The following is a 20,181-nucleotide window of genomic DNA, read 5'->3' on the forward strand; positions in this document are numbered from 1 at the left end:
GATAAAGGTACTTTAGCATTTTTCACAAGCCTATTACCATTACAATAACTGTCACTGATGGGTCTTGTGCCACAAGATGTACCATTGGACTGGTGTTAGGAGTTGCAGGGGCATAACCTGTACCTAAAAAACACCAAGCCATTTTTGGGGTTTCCTACAGAAATAACCACAATGACCTAGTGGTCAGACTCATTCCAAACATTTACTTTTGTGTTATCTAAACTGTTTTAAAAATACAAAATTTGGATACAAGCTCATATGGCACTAAGTGCAAGCTTGCACTAGTTTGACCTTCTTAACTAACATCCTTTCCTTCCTTTTCATCCATTACTTCTTTTTCATTGTCTTCTTCTCCATCTTAATTCTCCTACCGCATCATGTCAGAAATGATCCAGGCTTCCAATGTCTGCTCCTCACCATTGGACTTTATAGACAGTGACTGTGATACAGTTGTTGTCCCTTTTCTTCCTGGATCACATGAGCAATGGATTGTGGGTAGCAAGGGCCTCAAACATCAAAGTCTATACTGCAAGTGACTGACAAGTGTGCACTCTTTTCCCACTTGAGTATTCCATTACCCCTACTGTCAAATTTTCTCTCAAAATTCAGTCACCAAAACTCATATTCTGCTTCAACACTTCGATGCAGGTTACAATGACCCAAGAACAACTAGCACATCACTCTTCAACAACCTTGACAAAACTTTATGGTCTCACCTCCCCTGCTTTACAATGGATTATCCAGATTTCTAGAATCCTAAAATTCGAAACTGGACCAAACAAGTCTAGTTAATGAAACTGATGACTTGGTAAAAGTATCTGAATTTGACAGATCAAACCTGTTATTGCTCACTCAGAATCAACTGTGATCTGGAATAGTCTTTTTACTTCACCATTTGCCTGTTTGGTACCATTTGCCTGTTTGATACTGGTTAATGACACAGGTGTCATTAACCAGTATCCAAAAACACACACGACATCATATTGTCATTCATAAGTTGTCATGGGCTCACGAAGGTCATAATGCTTGAAGATGGTGTCATGCACTCCATTCAGATGTGCTTTTACATTACAAGTTTTATATCTGTGACACAAATACCACTCAAAACATTAGCAGTCACACCAGCATATTGTAATGACACAACACTTCAAATAAAATGACATAAAACCGATGTGTCATTACTGATGTGACACATTATGCAGTGCTTATGGCAGTTAATGACGACATTATAAACATAAGGTTAATACATACATACCTACAGTGTTATCCTTTGTTCTCTGTGTATATGTTGCTCTTAATATTACCAATTTTTGTGATGTCTTCCCTGTTTATAATTATCACTATCACTGGTTGTCTTGTTCCATTCTGTTTCATATTATATCTGCTATAATTCTGAATTGTGTTTCAGTAATGTACTCTGAACCGCTCTGTGGCAATCCCTTTGTTAAGAGCACTGTGATAAGCAAAATATGATGATTCAATGCTGGTTTGGATAATACACATCAAATATATCACAAAAAGAAGCAGAAATGAATGAAACATGAAAGATATTAATGGACTAATCATTTGACATACAATACTACAGCTTATCATTTCTGCTTGCTACCTGTACGGCTGTCTTAGCAGAGAGGGAGAGACTAAAGCACTCACTCCTTACATTATTCCACAGATTTTACCATGTCGATGTCTCACTCAGTTTTTTCATGTGCAGTGTGTAAAACTTACGTGTAAAACTTAGGACCTTACCTCTGTAAATTACGTATTCATTAACCTTACAAAAGCCTAAATTATGGAAATCCTTAAATACAAAAACGGAATTTATGGGGTGTCCTGTCTTGCTCCACTTGACCTGGGGTCACAGACTTTGGGAAAATATAAGAAAGTACATTAACATCAGTACACGACAACATGCTAAAATACCACTGTTAAAATGATACATGGCCAGTAAGAAATGTTATCTACTTATCTACAGGCAAGCCTTGCCAGGTGGCTGGTGATGTAATAAGTGGAAAGAATGGGAATAAGCTAATATGACAGTTGACTGACAGTGGGGTAGGTGAGATGTACAAAAGTAGCCTTCCAGTTAAATGAAGTCTGGATGACAGCCTTGCAGCGTAGTCCCTGAACACCTCCCTCTTAGGCACTGCTTCTTAATCGCAGACAGCTCATGTTAGATCGGCTTTTTTACTCTTTTCTAATGCATTTGTCTTGCTGAGAAACAGAGAAGCTTGTTGAAGTAATGCAAATGATTTCCACTGAGTGCACTCGACCCACAGTTCTTCAGCTGCTGCGAATGTAGACTTATTTGGAAACGTCAAGCATGTTTTGCTGAAAAGTGCAAGGGGTTCCTTATTAAGATCCCTTCCAGGCTGAGGTCCAGTGCGAGGTGCACATAACCTCTGGCAAAATTACAGTGTTACCCATCTATTTATCTGTACAGACAGCAATTTTCCGACATTCCTGGGTGCGTCTGGAGATAACTGAAGAGAATCTCACCGTTCTTTCTGCTGCAGCAAATGCACCAAACAAGGCAAAACAAGAGCCCAAAACAGTGTCATTTATTATTCAGGAAAGCTTCCACACTGACACAGTGATCAAAGCCCCAATGACACAGGGAGAGGGGTCTAAGATGTGCTTTTGTACGCAACAAAAAAAATCTTGGGTACTGATGCAATACTTGGCTTTTCATTGTAACATAGTTATGCATTCGCGCACACACACACACACACACACACACACACACACACACACACACACACACACACAGGCACACAGGACTGCCTTTAAGGACCAAGGGGAGTTACTTCTGCACCAGACTCACTACGATGGCATAAGCCCTGACATTATGAGCCATCAAGCATTAGACACAGCTGGAAATCAGCTCTAAAGGTGAAACTGTGGAAGGGACAGTGTCACAGAGAGTGTCACTGCATTTATCAGATGCAGACGAATGGGCCCAGGGCAAAGACCACTGCAGGGGCCAAAGTCTTGTTTAGTGACACTTGGCCAGTGTCTGTGAATCCCTGAGGAGTGAAAGAATTCCTGGGGCGTATCTAATTAAATATTGTCACTTATTTAATTAAATATTGTAACACTTTGTTCCTTTAACAGCTAATTACCAAGTGTAAATGAACAGGAATGAGCTCTATTCTAATTTCAATCTTCAGGTCACACACGATGCACCCATGCCAATATCTTTCATTTAAAGACAAGGGTGCTGCCAATACCAATTTATTATACAGTTGCTCTGTGCAAAATGAGTTGCTAATGGATCTTACAGTCACATTCTGTTTGGACAGCAGCTGTACATCCAGAACAGGTCAGCTTACCATGATGTTTCCATCTGTAATGTACTTTCCACAAAGGAAAGCATACAAAGTTAATGTATGGACAAAATAGACATTTTTTCAAGCAACTTGAGGGGGAAAAACCATGCTCCTTCTTCTAAACTTGGCTTTCCTTCAATTAAGGTCAATTGCAGATGCAGAGCTAAGGTCAAACGTGAACACAAGGAGGAAATGAGAAACAGACAGAAGCAGACTCAACTCCTTGTAACCTCACAGTCCCAGGGGCTTCTTATCACCCGCACCAGAGAATCTTAAGTGCGTGCCAATTATAAAACTCATCTGGCGCATTCCCCCACTCCCTCTCACATACTCGTGTCGCTCATCTCTGGGCTCCCAGTCACACCTAAAACAGCCAATTAAAACCTGTTTCTTCTACTCCTCTCTCTCACTGTTCTGGGGCTCACCGTCACCATACCCAGAACAGCTGGAGATAGTGTTAATTGGCAGGGTTATATTTAGTGCTGGGTCAACAGTTTCCAAGAAGCAGGACCAGATTTTCACATAATGATGCTGACTCTTAAAAATAACTTCATGTAATGAAAATGATTGAGGGTAGAGAGAGCAGTGGGTCAGATTTTCAGAGCCCTAGAGTGGACAAGGACACTCATTGGCTGACTACTCAGGGGGAGGAGTTAAGATGTCAAAACATCTGCAACATATGCAGACACTCCTTTTGCAATGACCCACTTGCGCAATCACAACCAGGCACCTGGAGAGTTTTTTTTTTTTGGCCATGTTGTACTAATTCCAAAAGTTAAGCATTTTTTTAGCAGTTTGTTCATTTTTTATGGTGAGCTAAATGAAAAATCAACAAACTGCTTAAAAATGTTGCTTAACTTTGGAGTTGGTGCAAAACTGCTGCAAGCAAAGAAGGGAAAGTAATGGTGTGTGTTATAACTGGACACAGAGGATTGCGTAGCAATTGAAGTGAAATACCAACACAGCCGTTACAGTATCTACACAAACAGAAACGTATTATATTACCTGACATTAAGTCACCATGTGCAACATCTACAAGGAATATGACACAGCCTTTTCTTAAGTGGCAGAGGAGATTTTAAAGAGAGTGATAGATGATAGTAAATGTCTCTCAATGCACTCCACTCATTAATTTTACACAGAGCTCTTACTGAATGGAGGAACTGAGGGAACTCAAGGGTTGAGTAATTAGAAATGAATAATAGACCACCTCCAGAAAGGAGAACTTGCATGCAGAAAGTGAGATGACTGATCACATGACAAATGTATTCTTAAAGAATTTCACCAAGCAGAAAAAGGAATGTGCTCCAAGGAAGGGTTAAAGCAGCCAAACACATTGTCATTGCTGGGATTAACAGCACACTCTGAGGATGGGATAAAACAGCCAAACACATTGTCATTGCTGGGATTAACAGCACACTGTGAGCAAAGGTAAAAATAGCCAAACACATTGCCACTGTAAAAAGTAATCACAGCTGCATGTCTAATACAGAAGGAGGTAAAAACCAAAAAAATGTCAGACTATTCACCTCAGCATATCTACGTTTTTAACATGTTACAGTGGGACAGTGAAATATGTGCATTTAAATAGAAAAAGCCGAATAAGCATTGCACAGTACATTAGACAAGGGCATGCAATTTCAATTAAAGTGAAATAAATTCTTAAGGTTTTAAGAATGAAAAGAATAATTCCTGTTTTAACACTTTCTCCCCTTTATGCACCTCTGTTTTGGAATGGCTAATGGTATATTAGGCTTGTCTCATTGCCAGGACCTCTGCATTCTTGGAGGAGCGCTGAAGCGAGGTGAATGCAATCCTTTCATACACTTGCATGCAGCCAGCGGCTATATTTCACACAGCGCATCAGAGCAAAATGAGCGCCAATTGGAGGATAGATGCTACTCCACTGATGGCATGCCGAATTGTAGGATGCCTGACGGTGGTGAGACAAGGAAATCTTGACCAACCTACCCAAAGAACCAAATTAGCTCCGCTACTGTGGGTTCCTGGTCATTGTTGATAAATGACACGGCTGGTCTGAAACTCGGGCCATAGGGCCCAGTCTGCACTCAAGATAAACACCTTGCCAACCAAGCCACTCAGAATCAAAAACAATTTCTTACGACAGATTTTTACCATGCAATCATTCCTTATGAACCGTAAGTTCAGCTAATCACTTCTATTGTTGAGGTTTGCCAGCATCTCCTATGCATGATTAGCTGATTAGTCTACCATTATCACCAGGCAGCGTTATACTGTTTGCTGAGTTGCACAAGCAACTACTGTTCCTCTGAGCACATCACTGGCTGTGTCTTCATTGGTGGTTCTGGAGCTGAGTATCTAGAGATGGTGCATAAAATCAGTGCTACAAGCTCTTTCTTTCTGCCTTATATCTTTTTCAATTACAAACAGCAACGCCACCATAGTGTCTCTATCATTTCCAACAGTGGTAGTCCATTTCTTATTCCCTTCACCATTAATATAGAATATCACTGTAAATGCTGTTTGGTTATTGAATACTATATCCTACCAGACTGAGAAAAGTTGTAATGTAATTCTGAAAAACTGTTGACACACAAAGATAAAATTTTCATGCTGAAAGCATGCTGTTTCAAAACAAAACACACTTTCCAGCTTACAAATGACAAATGGAAAGAAGACAGCCCTTGGAACTAACTGAATCTAAAAAAACATATCTGGGGGAGGTTCGTGCAATGGAAAATAAAATCTAGGCTTCACTCAGTAACTGGGAGGAAACTAGGGTGCAGGTCACTCAAGCACTGCAACCCTCCCACGACATGCTGAGAATCTGTGTACAATAAAATGCTGACTGGGTAGGTATTGCTCTTAAATGTGAGTAGTTTTACGGGCAGCCACCGAGGCACTGAATACTCACGAGTTCAGAAGCACTCCAAGGTTCACAAGAACTCCTGCAGGCTGGGAGATAATTCTCCCAGAATAGGCCCGATTTCCCCTCAGGCTGAACTCCAAGTACAGGCCCGCTGCTTCAAGACTTCAGTACAGTAGTTTAGAGGGACTATACTGTGTGTACCAGTGTGGTGCTTACATCGATAACAGTCTGTACACTGAACTACTAACCTACTCCAAACTTTCCCAGGATTACAAATCGCAAAAGGGAACGTATTTGTTTGTTTTTCTGCAATGCAGATGATGTTGGAGTTGGGTCTGACCGTGGTGCCACTTCTGCAGAGTAGGGATAGGCTCATCCTCGCGGGTGGACTGGCAGATACACCTCTCCACACAAAAATGAACATCAATGCTCCACACGAGAGCACAACCTGGATTTGCACGTGGTAGCTGCTGTGAATCATCTGACACAAATGTGAGCCTGAGAGCGCCAGCTTCAAGGCTAGTTCAACCGCTAGAAGATAATCCATTATCTAAGAGCTCAGTGAATAGGGCAGGTTTTCCGAAGAGCAGACAGTTGGCATTCTGGCACACAGTATAAAAACACCAGGTCTGCATAGAAAGCAGTCGCTGTGTGCCTGCATCAGAGAGGACCATTTTTCATGAGGGGGGCTGTCTGCGGGCTACTCAGAGGAAGAACTAACAGGAACCAAAGGCTCTGAAACAGCCCGGGGAACCTGCATGACTGACACAGACCCATATGTGCGCTTTCATTTGAAGCAAAGATACTAACATGATTAATATGAGAAAATGGCCTCTAAACAGGTGTTTCTAACAAATCAAATTTGGTATGGAAATACTGTTCACAAGCAATCTTGCATCTCGGTCTCCATGACAGCTTCTTTCAGAAAGAACACCGTCTTAAAATTATTTAAGATATCGCCACTCTCAAAATCGTGTAGTGAAGCTAATTAGTTAAATCAAGATGATATTTTTAATGAAATCTGGTCTTCAAGTTCTGAGCTGAAGTGAAAGCATGCAGACGCTGCATCTTTCCAGCACCAGGGTTTAATAGCCCTGCAGACCAAGGTTGCTGTTTTGCACCGCTTTGTGAAATGGCAGTCCTGTGGGTACACACTAAACTTTACGCCTTGTGGTTTTGTGTACTGTACCTTCCTGATAGAACGGCTGCAGATTAGCATCCCTTTGTCCAGTCAGGTTGCTGAGGAGAGCGGCAGCATTCTGCATGGTGCTGCCCAGCAGGTTGCTCTGATGATCCTGTTGGGACACAATTCATAACATAAAGGACTGAAGGGAACTCCTAGATAAGGTGTTACATTCCATTAGCCTGAAAACACAGGGTGGGTATGGATGAGAAAACCCTCATCATGTTCCTCATTAATATTAATCTGTGGTGGATTTTGGGTGGAGTGTGGTTGGTATAACATACTGATTTGTATTTTGGTATATGAGCAATATGCTTCTTTGCATTTATTTAGCTGTATTTTTTAATTTTAATCAGCCAGGTAACTATTTCATGTAATTGTTAATGTAGCAGACTACATTCTTTGGCGCAATTATGACATTTAAACAATAAAGCTTATAATAAATTCTGGCTCTCTACGAGATTTAAGTATTTGATGACCATTTAAAATTAGCATGTGTATTCATTTTATAAAATCATTAATACACGAGAGGGTGTGCGTTATTGTGATTACTGGCACTTTGTGATGCTGACGGTACTCAGCTTCACCTCATAACTAACAACCACATCACCATTGTGCCATAACTGCAATAACGCACTCTTGTATTATTGTTTTAATAACCAAATCATTTTGCCCAAACACACGCAAGGACACACAAGTACATCCACTGAATGCTTAGTTAATGACATCCATGGTGGATACTCTCCGTGCACTAGTAAACTCCAGCCTGCTTTTCTGTGTCCAGGGTGAGGACTGCAGGTAGTCTGCTGAGGCTGGGAGAGCTGTTTGGGATTATAAGGGAATGGTGAGAGCTGGGCTGTGAATATATATTTGTTTGGGGGTGGGGGTGGACTGAAGGCTTTAATCATCAAGCCACTGGGAATACATATAGTGCGAGAGGTTAGGCGGAGGGTGCAAAGGGCGAGGCCAAAGGGTGATGCAGTCAGCTGTGGGCTGGACGGGGGGGGGGGGGGGGGTGCAAGGACGTGGGGGCAATTATAAACATGATGAGCCGTCAGGATGCACAGGATGGACTAGGTAGGACCACACAACAAAGCTGCAAAACAAGCGTGTACAGCAGAGAAATCAATGGAGAACATAATGAGAGGCTGAAATGTGGACGGACAGGATCATGAGATGGGAAAGGTGGTCCTGTGGCTGGGAGGATTTAATCCGAACGAACGGGACAGGAATTTCAATGCCCCGAATCATTGCTTTTTCCACATGATTTACAAACAGCACCTCCAGGGAGAAGTGAGGGTCATGCCTTTACGAGTAACCTTCAATACATATATAAATACATAAAATACAGGAGGGGATTATGGACTTAGCCACCTTCTGTAAACAGCTTGTTTAACACGCAGCTGGAATGTGAGTCTTATGAGTCAGATGTGGGGGTAAACATGGGATTTTCTTTACACAAATCAGAAAAAAACAGGTTTTAATAAGCAGCTGAGATGGGAGAAATCAACATGTAGAAAGTCTGTACCACAAGACATGCATGCGCACACACACACACACACACAAACATGACCCCAGGCTTACACTGATCGAAGGGCATGAGAAACGTATGTGGTTGAGAAGCTGAGTAACGCTCCAATAACGGCAAACAGAAGTCAAACACTCCGTCTGATGCCGAGTTCTGGCAGCTCTGTAAAGCTCTATGAAGCTGTGTTAGCTGTTCCACCGTGTGACTGCGTACAGACCTCAGTTGGCTCACAGTGCCTGGAGGTCCGCGCTGCAGCTCGTGTCATAATCACTGTGGCTGCTTTATTTATCTGTCTGACACCTCTGTCAGGGACTCAGTGCAGCAGAGGTCCTGCGGCGCACTGCGAAGGACCTGTCACACTGAGGACAACAACTATAACGCCAGTCCTTAACAGTAACCATCTACCGTTGGCTAGAAGCCACGCCACAGAATGTTTTTTCCTTCAGCACACCTGCCAATCACGTCCTTTCAGTCTTTCTGTCACCACCTTAGCTTAATTTTTTAATTGCACTGATTAGTCAAATGCATGTTATCATTGGGGCATGTTAGGAAAAAATCCGACTATGGCTATTTTAATATTAAGAGATTTCTACAATTATCTGTGGGGTGTGACAAGCTCCATGCATTTAAACTTGAGCAACATATATTTTTAGCATTACCAATGTAATTATTGCAATCATAATCAGTGTGAGTGGGTGCTGATGAGCTTTGTAAGAGCTAAGAAGTGGGGATCAGCACTAATGCATCTGTAGTCTCAGAGATGTACAAGGTGTCACTGTTGTCATTACCTCATTATGCTACCCACTCAGACGCGCGTCCAGAAATGTAATGAAAAGTATTCATTTTGTGCAAACGTTTCAAACCTATCGAGATGTCAAGTTTGATACATTGATATTCTGAGATAAAGCCTTTAGAATTAAAAAGGTCATGACTGGAGATGTTACAAAACAGAACATATACATTAACAATTAAAAAGGTTTTTAAGAGTTTTATAGATCATTAAGATCAAAGATTGTTGACAAATGTAATTAGATTTTATCATATATTTGTTCCCACTGAAAGGACATTCAGCTCTCTGTAAGTGCTTGTCTTTGTGTAACAGGATGTACACTGTCTAAGCACATGACGCAGTAATTACACTCCTGAACTCAGATAAATGATAAATGATAAATGAACTTATCCTTCAAGTTAATAAAATGAGTATGGCCAAAAGTATATTTGTGGTATGGATCTGAAACCTCCATAATGAGGACAGTGCACAAACTTTAAACCTTTAAACAGGCACATGGCCACACTAATTGAGAAAAGAGCGACAGACGTGTTTAGATATTCCATTGGCTCATCAGCACACAGGTCTGTTACAGAACAAGCCCTCCAATTCCCATATCCACTTAAACCCACAACATGTTGGGACACACTAATCAAAGGAGGTAATGGCAGAGCAGGTGACATCACACAGTCATTTTATCACACACCAGGTGACATCAGTGGGGTTGATCACACAGCAGCCAATATTGGAGACTTTAATCACACAGCAGCCAATACCAGAGGGGTTTATATGATGGACGATATCAGAGTGGTTAATCATACAGTGGCCAATATAAAAGGGGGCGATATCACAGGGGTCAATCACACAGTGGGAGATATGAGAGGTGTTTCTCACACAGTGTGTGAAATGAGAGGGGTTAGTCACACAGTGAGCGGCATGAGAGGGGTTACCACATGCCCTTGATAGAAGCTCCACAGCAAAAAAAAAAAAAAAGAGAGCTTGCAAAGGGATCAATCTGCGGAGATTGCCAGCCCCGACCGAATCGATACCAATCAGATCAGCTTTCTCTCCCCAGTCATTACTGTTAGTTGAGACTGAAGACTACCCCCGTCCATCTTCGCCACAGTCGACGGAGATTAATCAACGGCCTGCCCTGTAAACAGCTGAATTAATGTAACAATAAGAGGACATGACAGCCGTGACTGCAGCTGTGTTTGGATGAAAACAGATTCTGCAGAGAGGAAATCCCAGACTCCACGGTCACACCGATGTCTCCTGGGAAATCAAGAATGGGGACAAGAGCATGAGGTGAATAACACAATGAGCCAAGAGGACCCTCTGCTGTCGCGGTTTATCTTCTAAAGCACGCCTTGTGCATAAGGAAGAGATGTGTCAACTACAAACCTGTCCCCCAAAGAATAAATTGGTAGAATGAGGGGTTACCTGTGACTGATATATCCTTTGTCACGGCAGGTTAGTCGCAGACAGGCTGAAGATCAGAAGGGCAGGGGAAAGGTGGCAAAGGGTTTGACCCAGATAATGTGTGGTCTGTGACAGCTGATATTAACACTGGCGCAAGGGTAAGCATTCTCCAAACACTGGCCCTGCAGCCTCCAAACAAAATTTAGCAGACCAGAGCCATAAAGCCTTGAATGATAGTGGATTGTGGGGCTGAAATGCAGTGAAATAACTAACAGTCTGCCAAAAGGGGTAGATTCCTCTTATTGTCATGTTTCAGGGATATGAGAACTTTTACAGCCTTCTCACAGGCGAAGATCACTCTCATGCAGGAGGATCGTTGCCATGTTTCAGAGCAATAGGATTTTTTTAACCAAGGATGTGCTCTTATGATTGTGCCACTCCATGGGCCTTACTGAAGGTCAGAGGAAAATGATGAGATGTTGGGCAGAGACTAATGTGTTAAAGAAAGTTTCTCTTTGAAGTAATTAAAAGTCAACACTCACAATGCATTTGTCATTTAAACTGCACAAATTTTCATTTTACATACTTTTTTTAAGTGCTTTGTCTGAATAACTAATTTTAACCTGTTGTTGACAACAAGCCTTACACAATTGCCTGCTTGTGAGTGTGATTACAAAGAAAAATCATGTCTTCAAGTTCAAGTTGCTGTGTGTGAGAACCAGGAGGGAGAATGGTGTATTTTATTACTAAAATGCCTTACTGAACAGTTTTCTCTGGAAAACAGCATGAATTATAACCAAGAAGCCAAGAATCTTCCACACCTAGCACAATATCTGTACTTTTATGACAGATGATAAAAATAGGAGTAAACCAGCAGCTTCAGAATATCACTTTGATTCCAACATAGATTCATACATTTTTAAACCTCAGGTGTTTTTGTGGGCAAGAATGGTTTGTCACTGGGTTTTCACCAACCGTTTTTATTTTCCCTCAGATTGCTTTTTCCCCTGCAGGCTGAAATAACAAGACAAATATATGCATAGAATAAACTCAAACCCAAAAAGTAAAGAACAAATAAACAGACACACACACACACACACACACAGACACGAGTGACAAGTTGGTTTTCTAGAAACTGCTCACCGAGATGACTTGGAAGATGGCAGGTAGCAGACGGCTTTCTTCGATGAGCCTGTGGTGGAGAGATTACAAGCGCAGGTTTACCTCACGGTGCCGGGCACACATTCCATCTTCATTAAGGTTTCACGCTGGCGCTCTGTGTGTGCGAGCTTCACTGTGCGGGTGCACCATTGCGTGAATACCCATGCTGCCAAGATCACTCATCTGACTAAATGACCTTTGACTAATTCTCTGAAGAAAATGAGCTTTACGGCAGCTCGGCGCTGAGGAGTAATGCGCCTTTTTATTGGGAACGACTTCCCCTGCTGCCTTATTGATTAAACCTTTTGTTTCACAACCAATTACTGCATGCATGTAAAGGTGCAGTAAAAATACAATACCATCTTCAAAACGGCGAGACAGAATTAAATTAGCCAGAGGTCACCGAGACAATTAATTATGAGGCTGTTACATAATAATGATGTATTGCCTTGCAGAGAATGTAGCGTTCTACACCCACCTCACTGAATGCTCTTCAGCATATGATCCCATCAAAATTCTATACTGTGAAGTCTGTAATCACTGCAATACTTTTATACAGTGTATTAGATAAGGGCCAAAACATTACTTCTCAAGCAGAAATGTAATGAAAATCCTATGTGCACACACATACAGTCCCTACACAGACAAACATGTGCATACAAGCATAAGCATGCACACACACAAAATACATTCTATACACACACACACACACACACACATTGTCTCACTCTTTCTGACTAAGTCACCCTTCAAGGCTTAAGCTTTATCCTTTATATATTTCTCTAACCTGCAAGACTGCTTTGGGGAAGGGAAAAAAAACATTTCTCAAAAACACCTGTCTATGCCACCCTTTTGGAGGAAGATCATTCAAAATTTTGCATATGGAAGAAAAGCAGCAGCAGATTCCACACCTTTTGGGATCTAAGCCTCCTTAAACACAGTCCAACTCACGCCAATGTTTTCACACATGTGGTGTGTTAAGCGCTGGCACTAGCACACGTAAATGTCAGCCTGACGTCGCTGAGGTGTCGAACGAGAGCTGCGGGTTTCATGTGGCTGCAGACACTCCGTTGATCTTATTTACAGTCTGCTGAAGTGAGGAGCCCACGTGACTGTCACTCACGCCCACATTTTTATAATGGCAAGGCACGGCTGGGTGACATTTAGCTGCAATCACTTGCTATCTGCTGCTGGAACAATATTTCATAAAGTGCCACTTTGTTCCTTTTTTCTCCTCCTCCTCCTCCTGGATCAGGCAGTCTGCTGGTCCTGGCGAATACACTTCACCATTGTCACATGATACAAAACTAATAAGAAGACATTCAGCACATGGTGCTACATACTGTGTTATATGTTCCTTCAACTTGCACCCTAGTAAAAACAGAATGATGGAAAAGCTACCTGATTTAATACAGGTGTTCATGTTTTTAGTCTAAAATACAGTAAAAAGTAGTAAACAAATGAACAAATTATGTAGCACTAGTCTTGTGTATTTTTCACTCCTGGTGAGTTTGACTACACTCTAAGAAACTACAGTACAGGCAGTGTGACCAGACTACCAGAGAAAGCTGGTATTCTGACATTTGCTTGAATAAAACTGACTGTCAGCTCTGGATTATAATAAAAAATACAACACAAATCCAACTGCTGCTATAGACTCATTCAAACCATCACCTCTACTACAGAGCCCCCATAAACTCATTTAATCAGAGTAGCTCCACATTCTATGATAACATCAGAGCAACAGCAGACTGACATTAGAGAAGACGCCGTGCAGCATCAGAATAACATTAGAGAGGCATCAGAGCAGTATCAGAGTGACATCGGAGAGGCATCAGAGCAGCATCAACAGCAACATTAGAGAGAAATCGGAGCAACATGAGAGAGGCACCAGAACAACATCATTAGATGGTATAACAATGGCAACATATTTTGTGTCAGAGGTGTAAGGTGACAGGCAGATTACTGAATGACAAGGTCTGCAGTAGGACAGTGTCACTCAGACATGCTCTGACGCAGAGCCAATGACACCAACCACTAGCCCTGCAAGGGCTCTGATCGACACAATGCAGTCCTTCAACCAGTCACTGGTGAGACTCTAATCTAGCACAGAGGGAGGGAAGAGACTGGCACTTACACACATTACACACAGCAGGGCATTGTGTTTCACACTCTGAGGCACTCTCGATCAATCAAACTGACTCCTACCTCTATTGCTTACCATTCAAGTAAACAAGCTGGAGTGTACTACAGAATTTAGGCTTCAGCTAAATCAAACATGGAGCACAGTTCCTAATCTAGTGCAGAAGTCACATTATCTGCAATTCATTTGTAACCACAAAGTTCCTTGTACATCAGCAATAAACTTTGCTTCTGAGAAAAAAAAAAATGTTTGCAGCTGGTCAGATGTGGGCTGATATCAGGCAGTTCAGTTTCAACTAATCAGACTGACCCAATTACCCAGAAGGCATTGCTCCCTGCTCTCTCTGATGCTTGTATGCACAGAGCTCTCAAAAGGATGACTGTGGCTAAAGGTTTAGATAATCGCATAGCTTCAGCTCCTAATGAAACCCGTAATGTTAAAAAAAAAAGTACTTGCACGCAGGCTGTTAATGTCCCGATTTGCGATCTAATTTAGGCAAAAGACCCATCAAGAGAGGTTTGCACTTTTTGTAGGACCTTATCAATCCGACGCAAATGCAATTTCATTTTTCATTGTAATGGGAACGCTCATTAAGACAAGGAAAATGCCATCGAAAGACAAGTGCTATAGACTGCTGACATCAATTTGAACGGTTCAATGCGGCAGACGCTGTCAGGGCCAAAAGTGACCCTGTAAGGGGAAATGCAGCTGATGGCAAGTGAGATAGAAACTGCAGGACCCTGCTGCTGCCCACTACATACCACTATTACTCTATGCACATCATGTTTTTGCTCAGCAGGCAGGCCTATGTACAGAGCTTATATTTATATACTGTCCCTCTATATAGCTGGACATGTACCGGGGGCCCTGCTCAAGAATACAGTAGTGCTCCATTAAGGATTCAAAGTTACAGCAGTTAGGTTATAACACAGTTCCTCTGCACCACCACGCTGTATATATTTACTGTGCACGGTAACTGGATTTTTTTAGGAAAGTTTTGTGTTGAGTAGTCACAAAGCAGATATCAGTAAGCAGGCTCTTATAAAGAGGCAGTCTTCTTTGGAGGAATGTTTGGAGGAAGAAATGGTTCCCAGCTGTAGTCCTGCAAGGCGGTCCTGTGTGACCCCACAGAGCAGCATACAGTATAACGCCAACCATAACTCTAACCAGATCACACGCCAATCACATCCAATCACACAAAAACATTCCAACCCATTTAGAGAGGCAATGAAGGGCGCTGGTCCCTGATGTCCACAGCAGATATGAGATGCAATATTAACTGTCAGCAAGCCCTCGGAAGGAAGCAAATATAAAGACATCCTTTAGAATCCAAGTCTAAATTTGGGTGTGGTAGAGGGGAGGCCTGGAGGTTTCAAGTGAAGCCTGGATGGCTCAGGTGCATGTTAGCACGGGTCTGAGACCACGTATCAACAGAAGTGCACCTGAAGAGGTTAATACAGCACTCTCTTACCCATACCAGGGCTCTCCCTATGGTCCACTCCTCTAACAGCCAAGGGGCACTTTAACCTGCCTGTGTGCTTACAAATATAATATCTCTGTTACAGTACAGCGGGGTAATCATTACAGTTCTGGGGCTGTGCCTCAGGAGCACACTTTGATGCTTTATGAAGACAAGGGCAAACTGTTCCTAAGGAAGCAGGAGCATGGCCTTGTGGGAGCTCTCGTCCTACACAATGCACTGAATTTCCTTTATACAAGCATTTACTGTTCTTCAGCTTGTTTTCACATTAAATCATTTTTCACTAGTAATCCAAGCATGTTCTGAATATCTATTTTATTTCAGATCATCATTTCACTGAAACATTGTGATTTAAAAATATATAATATTTAATTCCACAATTCCAGTTTCATATCGTATTTTTTTGTAATCACTATTTTATGTATTACAAAATAGCCCTATATGAACTACTACTACATTTACTACAACTGTTATTACTGCTACAAGATGTACTAATGATACTACCACTAATACCAATAGTAATGATTGTAATTATAATACCAGAATATGAAAAGTATGCAGAAACACTCAGGAGCTGTGGAAGAAAATGATTCCTGAAGCCACAGAGCTTGCTATGAATCTGAAACAGGACCCGCTCTTTACTTGCCCTGCAGCTCCAGCAGGATATAAGTTATTAAGTGTAAACACATCTTTACTGGTCCTGAATTTCTAATGCGTGTCCATCCCACGGTGAAGCCATGTTTAAATCCATCCCCCAGCAGCACACAGCCTGGAGGACTCATACATTAAACAGCTCTCGCAGCTAATGGAGTGATTCATTGTAAATAATTTAACTAGCAGGCTGCACTATTCATCAGCCACAGCTGATATCCATTTGTCCGTGACCTCGTTGACCTCAGCCGGCTCCCGGGTGGCCACTACACCAGGCTTGGCGTGCTGCTAGTGACAGTATCAGAGAAATGATCTTCGCACTTGTCTGTGACCTCGCTGACTTCAGGTCGCCGCACTGTTGGTCGGAGAGCCAGCCAAGCATGCTGCTGGAGGCAGTATCAGAGAAATTATCCTCACGTTCAGGTTTGATCTTTTTTTTTTTCTGAGGTTCGGTTTCAGAATTTCCCAAACCTGACAGTCTTTCCCATTAAAAATGTAACATTCAATTTTTATAGAGAAAGAACTGCTTCCAGGATGCTTGAGTATTATTATCATTACCTACTATTATTTACCGCTCTTCCCTGCCACTTTTACTGTTTGCTAAGGTGTGAAGTTTCACCTTATTGTGACCTATTATTAATCAACTCAGCCAACACTGTTAACCTTTTATACAGCCACATCTATACTAACACAATTCAGGGTATGAACTGTACCCTAATCCACGGTAAAGCAGCAGAACCTAGGACTAGTTCTTTCTGATTACAAGCCCTGCTATAATGAAAATTCTTGCAAAGCCAATCTTTTACCATCTGGCTTTCCTATACAAAATATCTGTAGGGACTATGGTCATTCTTTTAAAAACAGCAGGACAAGACGCAGGAACAAAATGCTGGGCTCTGAAACTGTCAAGGTCAGAAGTGCTGTTTACCTGTTGACAGGTGAGCTGTGTTCCGTAAGAGACACCAGAAGTTTCAGAGCATAAGCTGGGACTGGATCAGGCTCGAGAAGGAGGGACTCATACCTGTTAAGGAAGAAAACTCAACTAAACATTGTAGAGACACACCATCACGTTAGGCACAGAAGCACATAACATAGTCATTTAGACTTCTTTCTGGATTCTTTCAACAGCCAATTTCAATAACCAATTTCATGTAAACAGATTACTATAGTGTTCATGAGGACCAGGTGTGACTAATGTAGAACAGCACCATTAGGTCTTGTTTGGATTTGATTTTCTAGTGTTGTGCTTGTATTAACAAAAGAGGCCAGCAAGACAGAGAAGTGAGAGAGAGTATGATTGAAGGGAAAGCAGACTGAGCAGAAATGAGAAAAAACAAGAGCAAAACAGATCACTGTTTTATGTATACGTATCTGTATTTCAGTGTAATAATGAACTTTCCTATAACTAATGTCGTAATATTTGTAGTAGTTTGCAAGTTATTGTTACTATTATTGCTGTAGTAGATTTTTCATATTTGTAACCCTGCTTTGGTCATTTTATACAGTATGAAGTTACACCAGCGAGGTATGATTTGAAGTGAATTGAGAGCCGGTGGAGAGGAGAGAGTGAGGGGGAACGGTAGGGTTGAGAAAGAGAGGGGACTATGGGCTTACTGTGGGAGCAGGGCCTCGGTGATGAGCGACAGCAGTCTGTTCGAGGTGCAGGCCCCGCCCTCCTCCACAGCCTCCTGGCTCAGCAGCAGCAGAGTGATCTCCGACAGCACCCGCAGGCTGAGGATCCGCCACTCCACTGCAGTACAGAAAATGGAGCAGCACAAACCTCAGCCACTCTACTGCTGTACAGAGAACACAGCGGGGGGGTCTGACCCCCCTAAATAAGACTTGGACCGCTCCCCAAAAGAGGTAGAAACAACAGTTTGGGCTGGGGGGGGGTCAAAACATTTATATATCCTTCTTACCTGTAACTGTAAATATTACAATATATTTCCTATAATCATGCCTGGAAGAATCTTGTAATACGATTTCAGACACCCCTAAAGTGGACCATACTTTGTAATATTTACAATTACAGGTAGGAAGGATTTATAAATGTTTCGACCCCCCCAAACTGTTGTTTTTACTTCTTTTGGGCGAGTCCATGTCTTAATTAGGGGGGTCAGACCCCCCCGATCCCCCTGTAATTCGAACCCTGGACACAGACCTTTATCCACACCACTGCAGTGCAAAAAGCAAAAGGGACACAGACCTCAGCCACTACTACAGAGAACAGGGTGGCCACACCTCAGCCACTACTACAGAGAACAGGGTGGCCACACCTCAGCCACTACTACAGAGAACAGGGTGGCACAGACCTCAGCCACTACTACAGAGAACAGGGTGGCCACACCTCAGCCACTACTACAGAGAACAGGGTGGCCACACCTCAGCCACTACTACAGAGAACAGGGTGGCCACACCTCAGCCACTACTACAGAGAACAGGGTGGCACAGACCTCAGCCACTACTACAGAGAACAGGGTGGCACAGACCTCAGCCACTACTACAGAGAACAGGGTGGCACAGACCTCAGCCACTACTACAGAGAACAGGGTGGCCACACCTCAGCCCTTCTACTGCAGCAGAACAGCGGTGATACGTAAATAGGGCTGTGTCAGTATGCTTCATGGATAAGTGCTACACAAAGACCTGGTAGCAGCACCTGTTCTCACCATGCCCTGCTGCAGTCCACAGGGTCAGAGGTGAAAGGTTAGACAGCAAAGAATGAGTGTGTCACAGATTCCTCACCGTTTTTACTGAACGCCAGGGAGGCCAAAGGAGGCAGAATGGAATCCACAACCTTCAGGGAAGAAAAGATTCTTTCAAGGGAACATAAAAACACCTAGATGCATCATCATTTATCAGCCTATTTCAATTCAGACTCGCAACCTTACAGAGTATACATTTCACACACATATATCAAAAGAAAACAGTTTTTAAGCAAGCGATTTACAATACCTTGAAGCAAAAAAGGAAAACAACTTATGAAAGCAAACAGCAATTTCTATGTAAATATGTTTCTGCTGTCCTTTGATCAGTGACAGTGAATTACAATAAAAGCCCTTATGTTAGCTCTTTTTATAATTACACTCTTATTTTTCATTCTTCTTTCCATTGAAACAGTAATAGTCAACATGAGTCTGTGTCATAATGTGAACACCTGAAGACATGTTTCAAACAGGAGACAGAATTTACGCATGAAGCCTGTGGTGACTACATTTGTACTTTCTGTTCTACTTTCATAATTTACTATATATGTCAACAAAGCACTTTATTGAAAATAAAAGGGATGGCAAAGACATGGCACGTGAAAGTGCCATAATCTCCTTCTGTTCTTAGAAGACAGTAAATTAAACCACAGCTGTAATTGTCTGCTTCAGGACCAGGTTTTGTAAATTGGCCCTCCTCCCCCAAAACAGAACAGAACCCACAATATCAATACTAAACAGGACGTGGTATCTACTCCACATAACTCTATGTTATTCAGTAGGTCTGCTTTTTGTTCTGCACTTAAAGTACAGAGTCTACTATAGTCTCACCTGATGCGTATGACTACATGTGACAGTTCTGTTAATGTCAATGTTCAAACATATATCCTCAGTTCTTACCCTGTCAACACAAGGACATGCTGTGTGCAGTTTATTACACTATATATATAACAGTATTAGAC

The 20,181-nt window shown here is 42.1% G+C and overlaps 1 protein-coding gene across 1 annotated transcript in view; it reads right to left on the reverse strand.

The window, feature by feature from the left end:
- The window catches only part of ulk4 (unc-51 like kinase 4), a 96,505-nt gene that overhangs the window by 29,877 nt on the left and 46,447 nt on the right, over positions 1-20,181 (reverse strand). Inside the window, exons 28-32 of the mRNA XM_036539547.1 lie at positions 19,260-19,311; positions 18,129-18,264; positions 17,443-17,535; positions 12,223-12,271; positions 7,367-7,472 (exon numbers count right to left, since the gene is read on the reverse strand). Of these exons, the coding sequence (XP_036395440.1) occupies positions 7,367-7,472; positions 12,223-12,271; positions 17,443-17,535; positions 18,129-18,264; positions 19,260-19,311 (436 nt within the window). The remainder of the gene's footprint in view (positions 1-7,366; positions 7,473-12,222; positions 12,272-17,442; positions 17,536-18,128; positions 18,265-19,259; positions 19,312-20,181) is intronic.

This window comes from Megalops cyprinoides, chromosome 10, assembly GCF_013368585.1.
Source record: "Megalops cyprinoides isolate fMegCyp1 chromosome 10, fMegCyp1.pri, whole genome shotgun sequence".
Lineage (NCBI taxonomy): Eukaryota > Metazoa > Chordata > Actinopteri > Elopiformes > Megalopidae > Megalops > Megalops cyprinoides.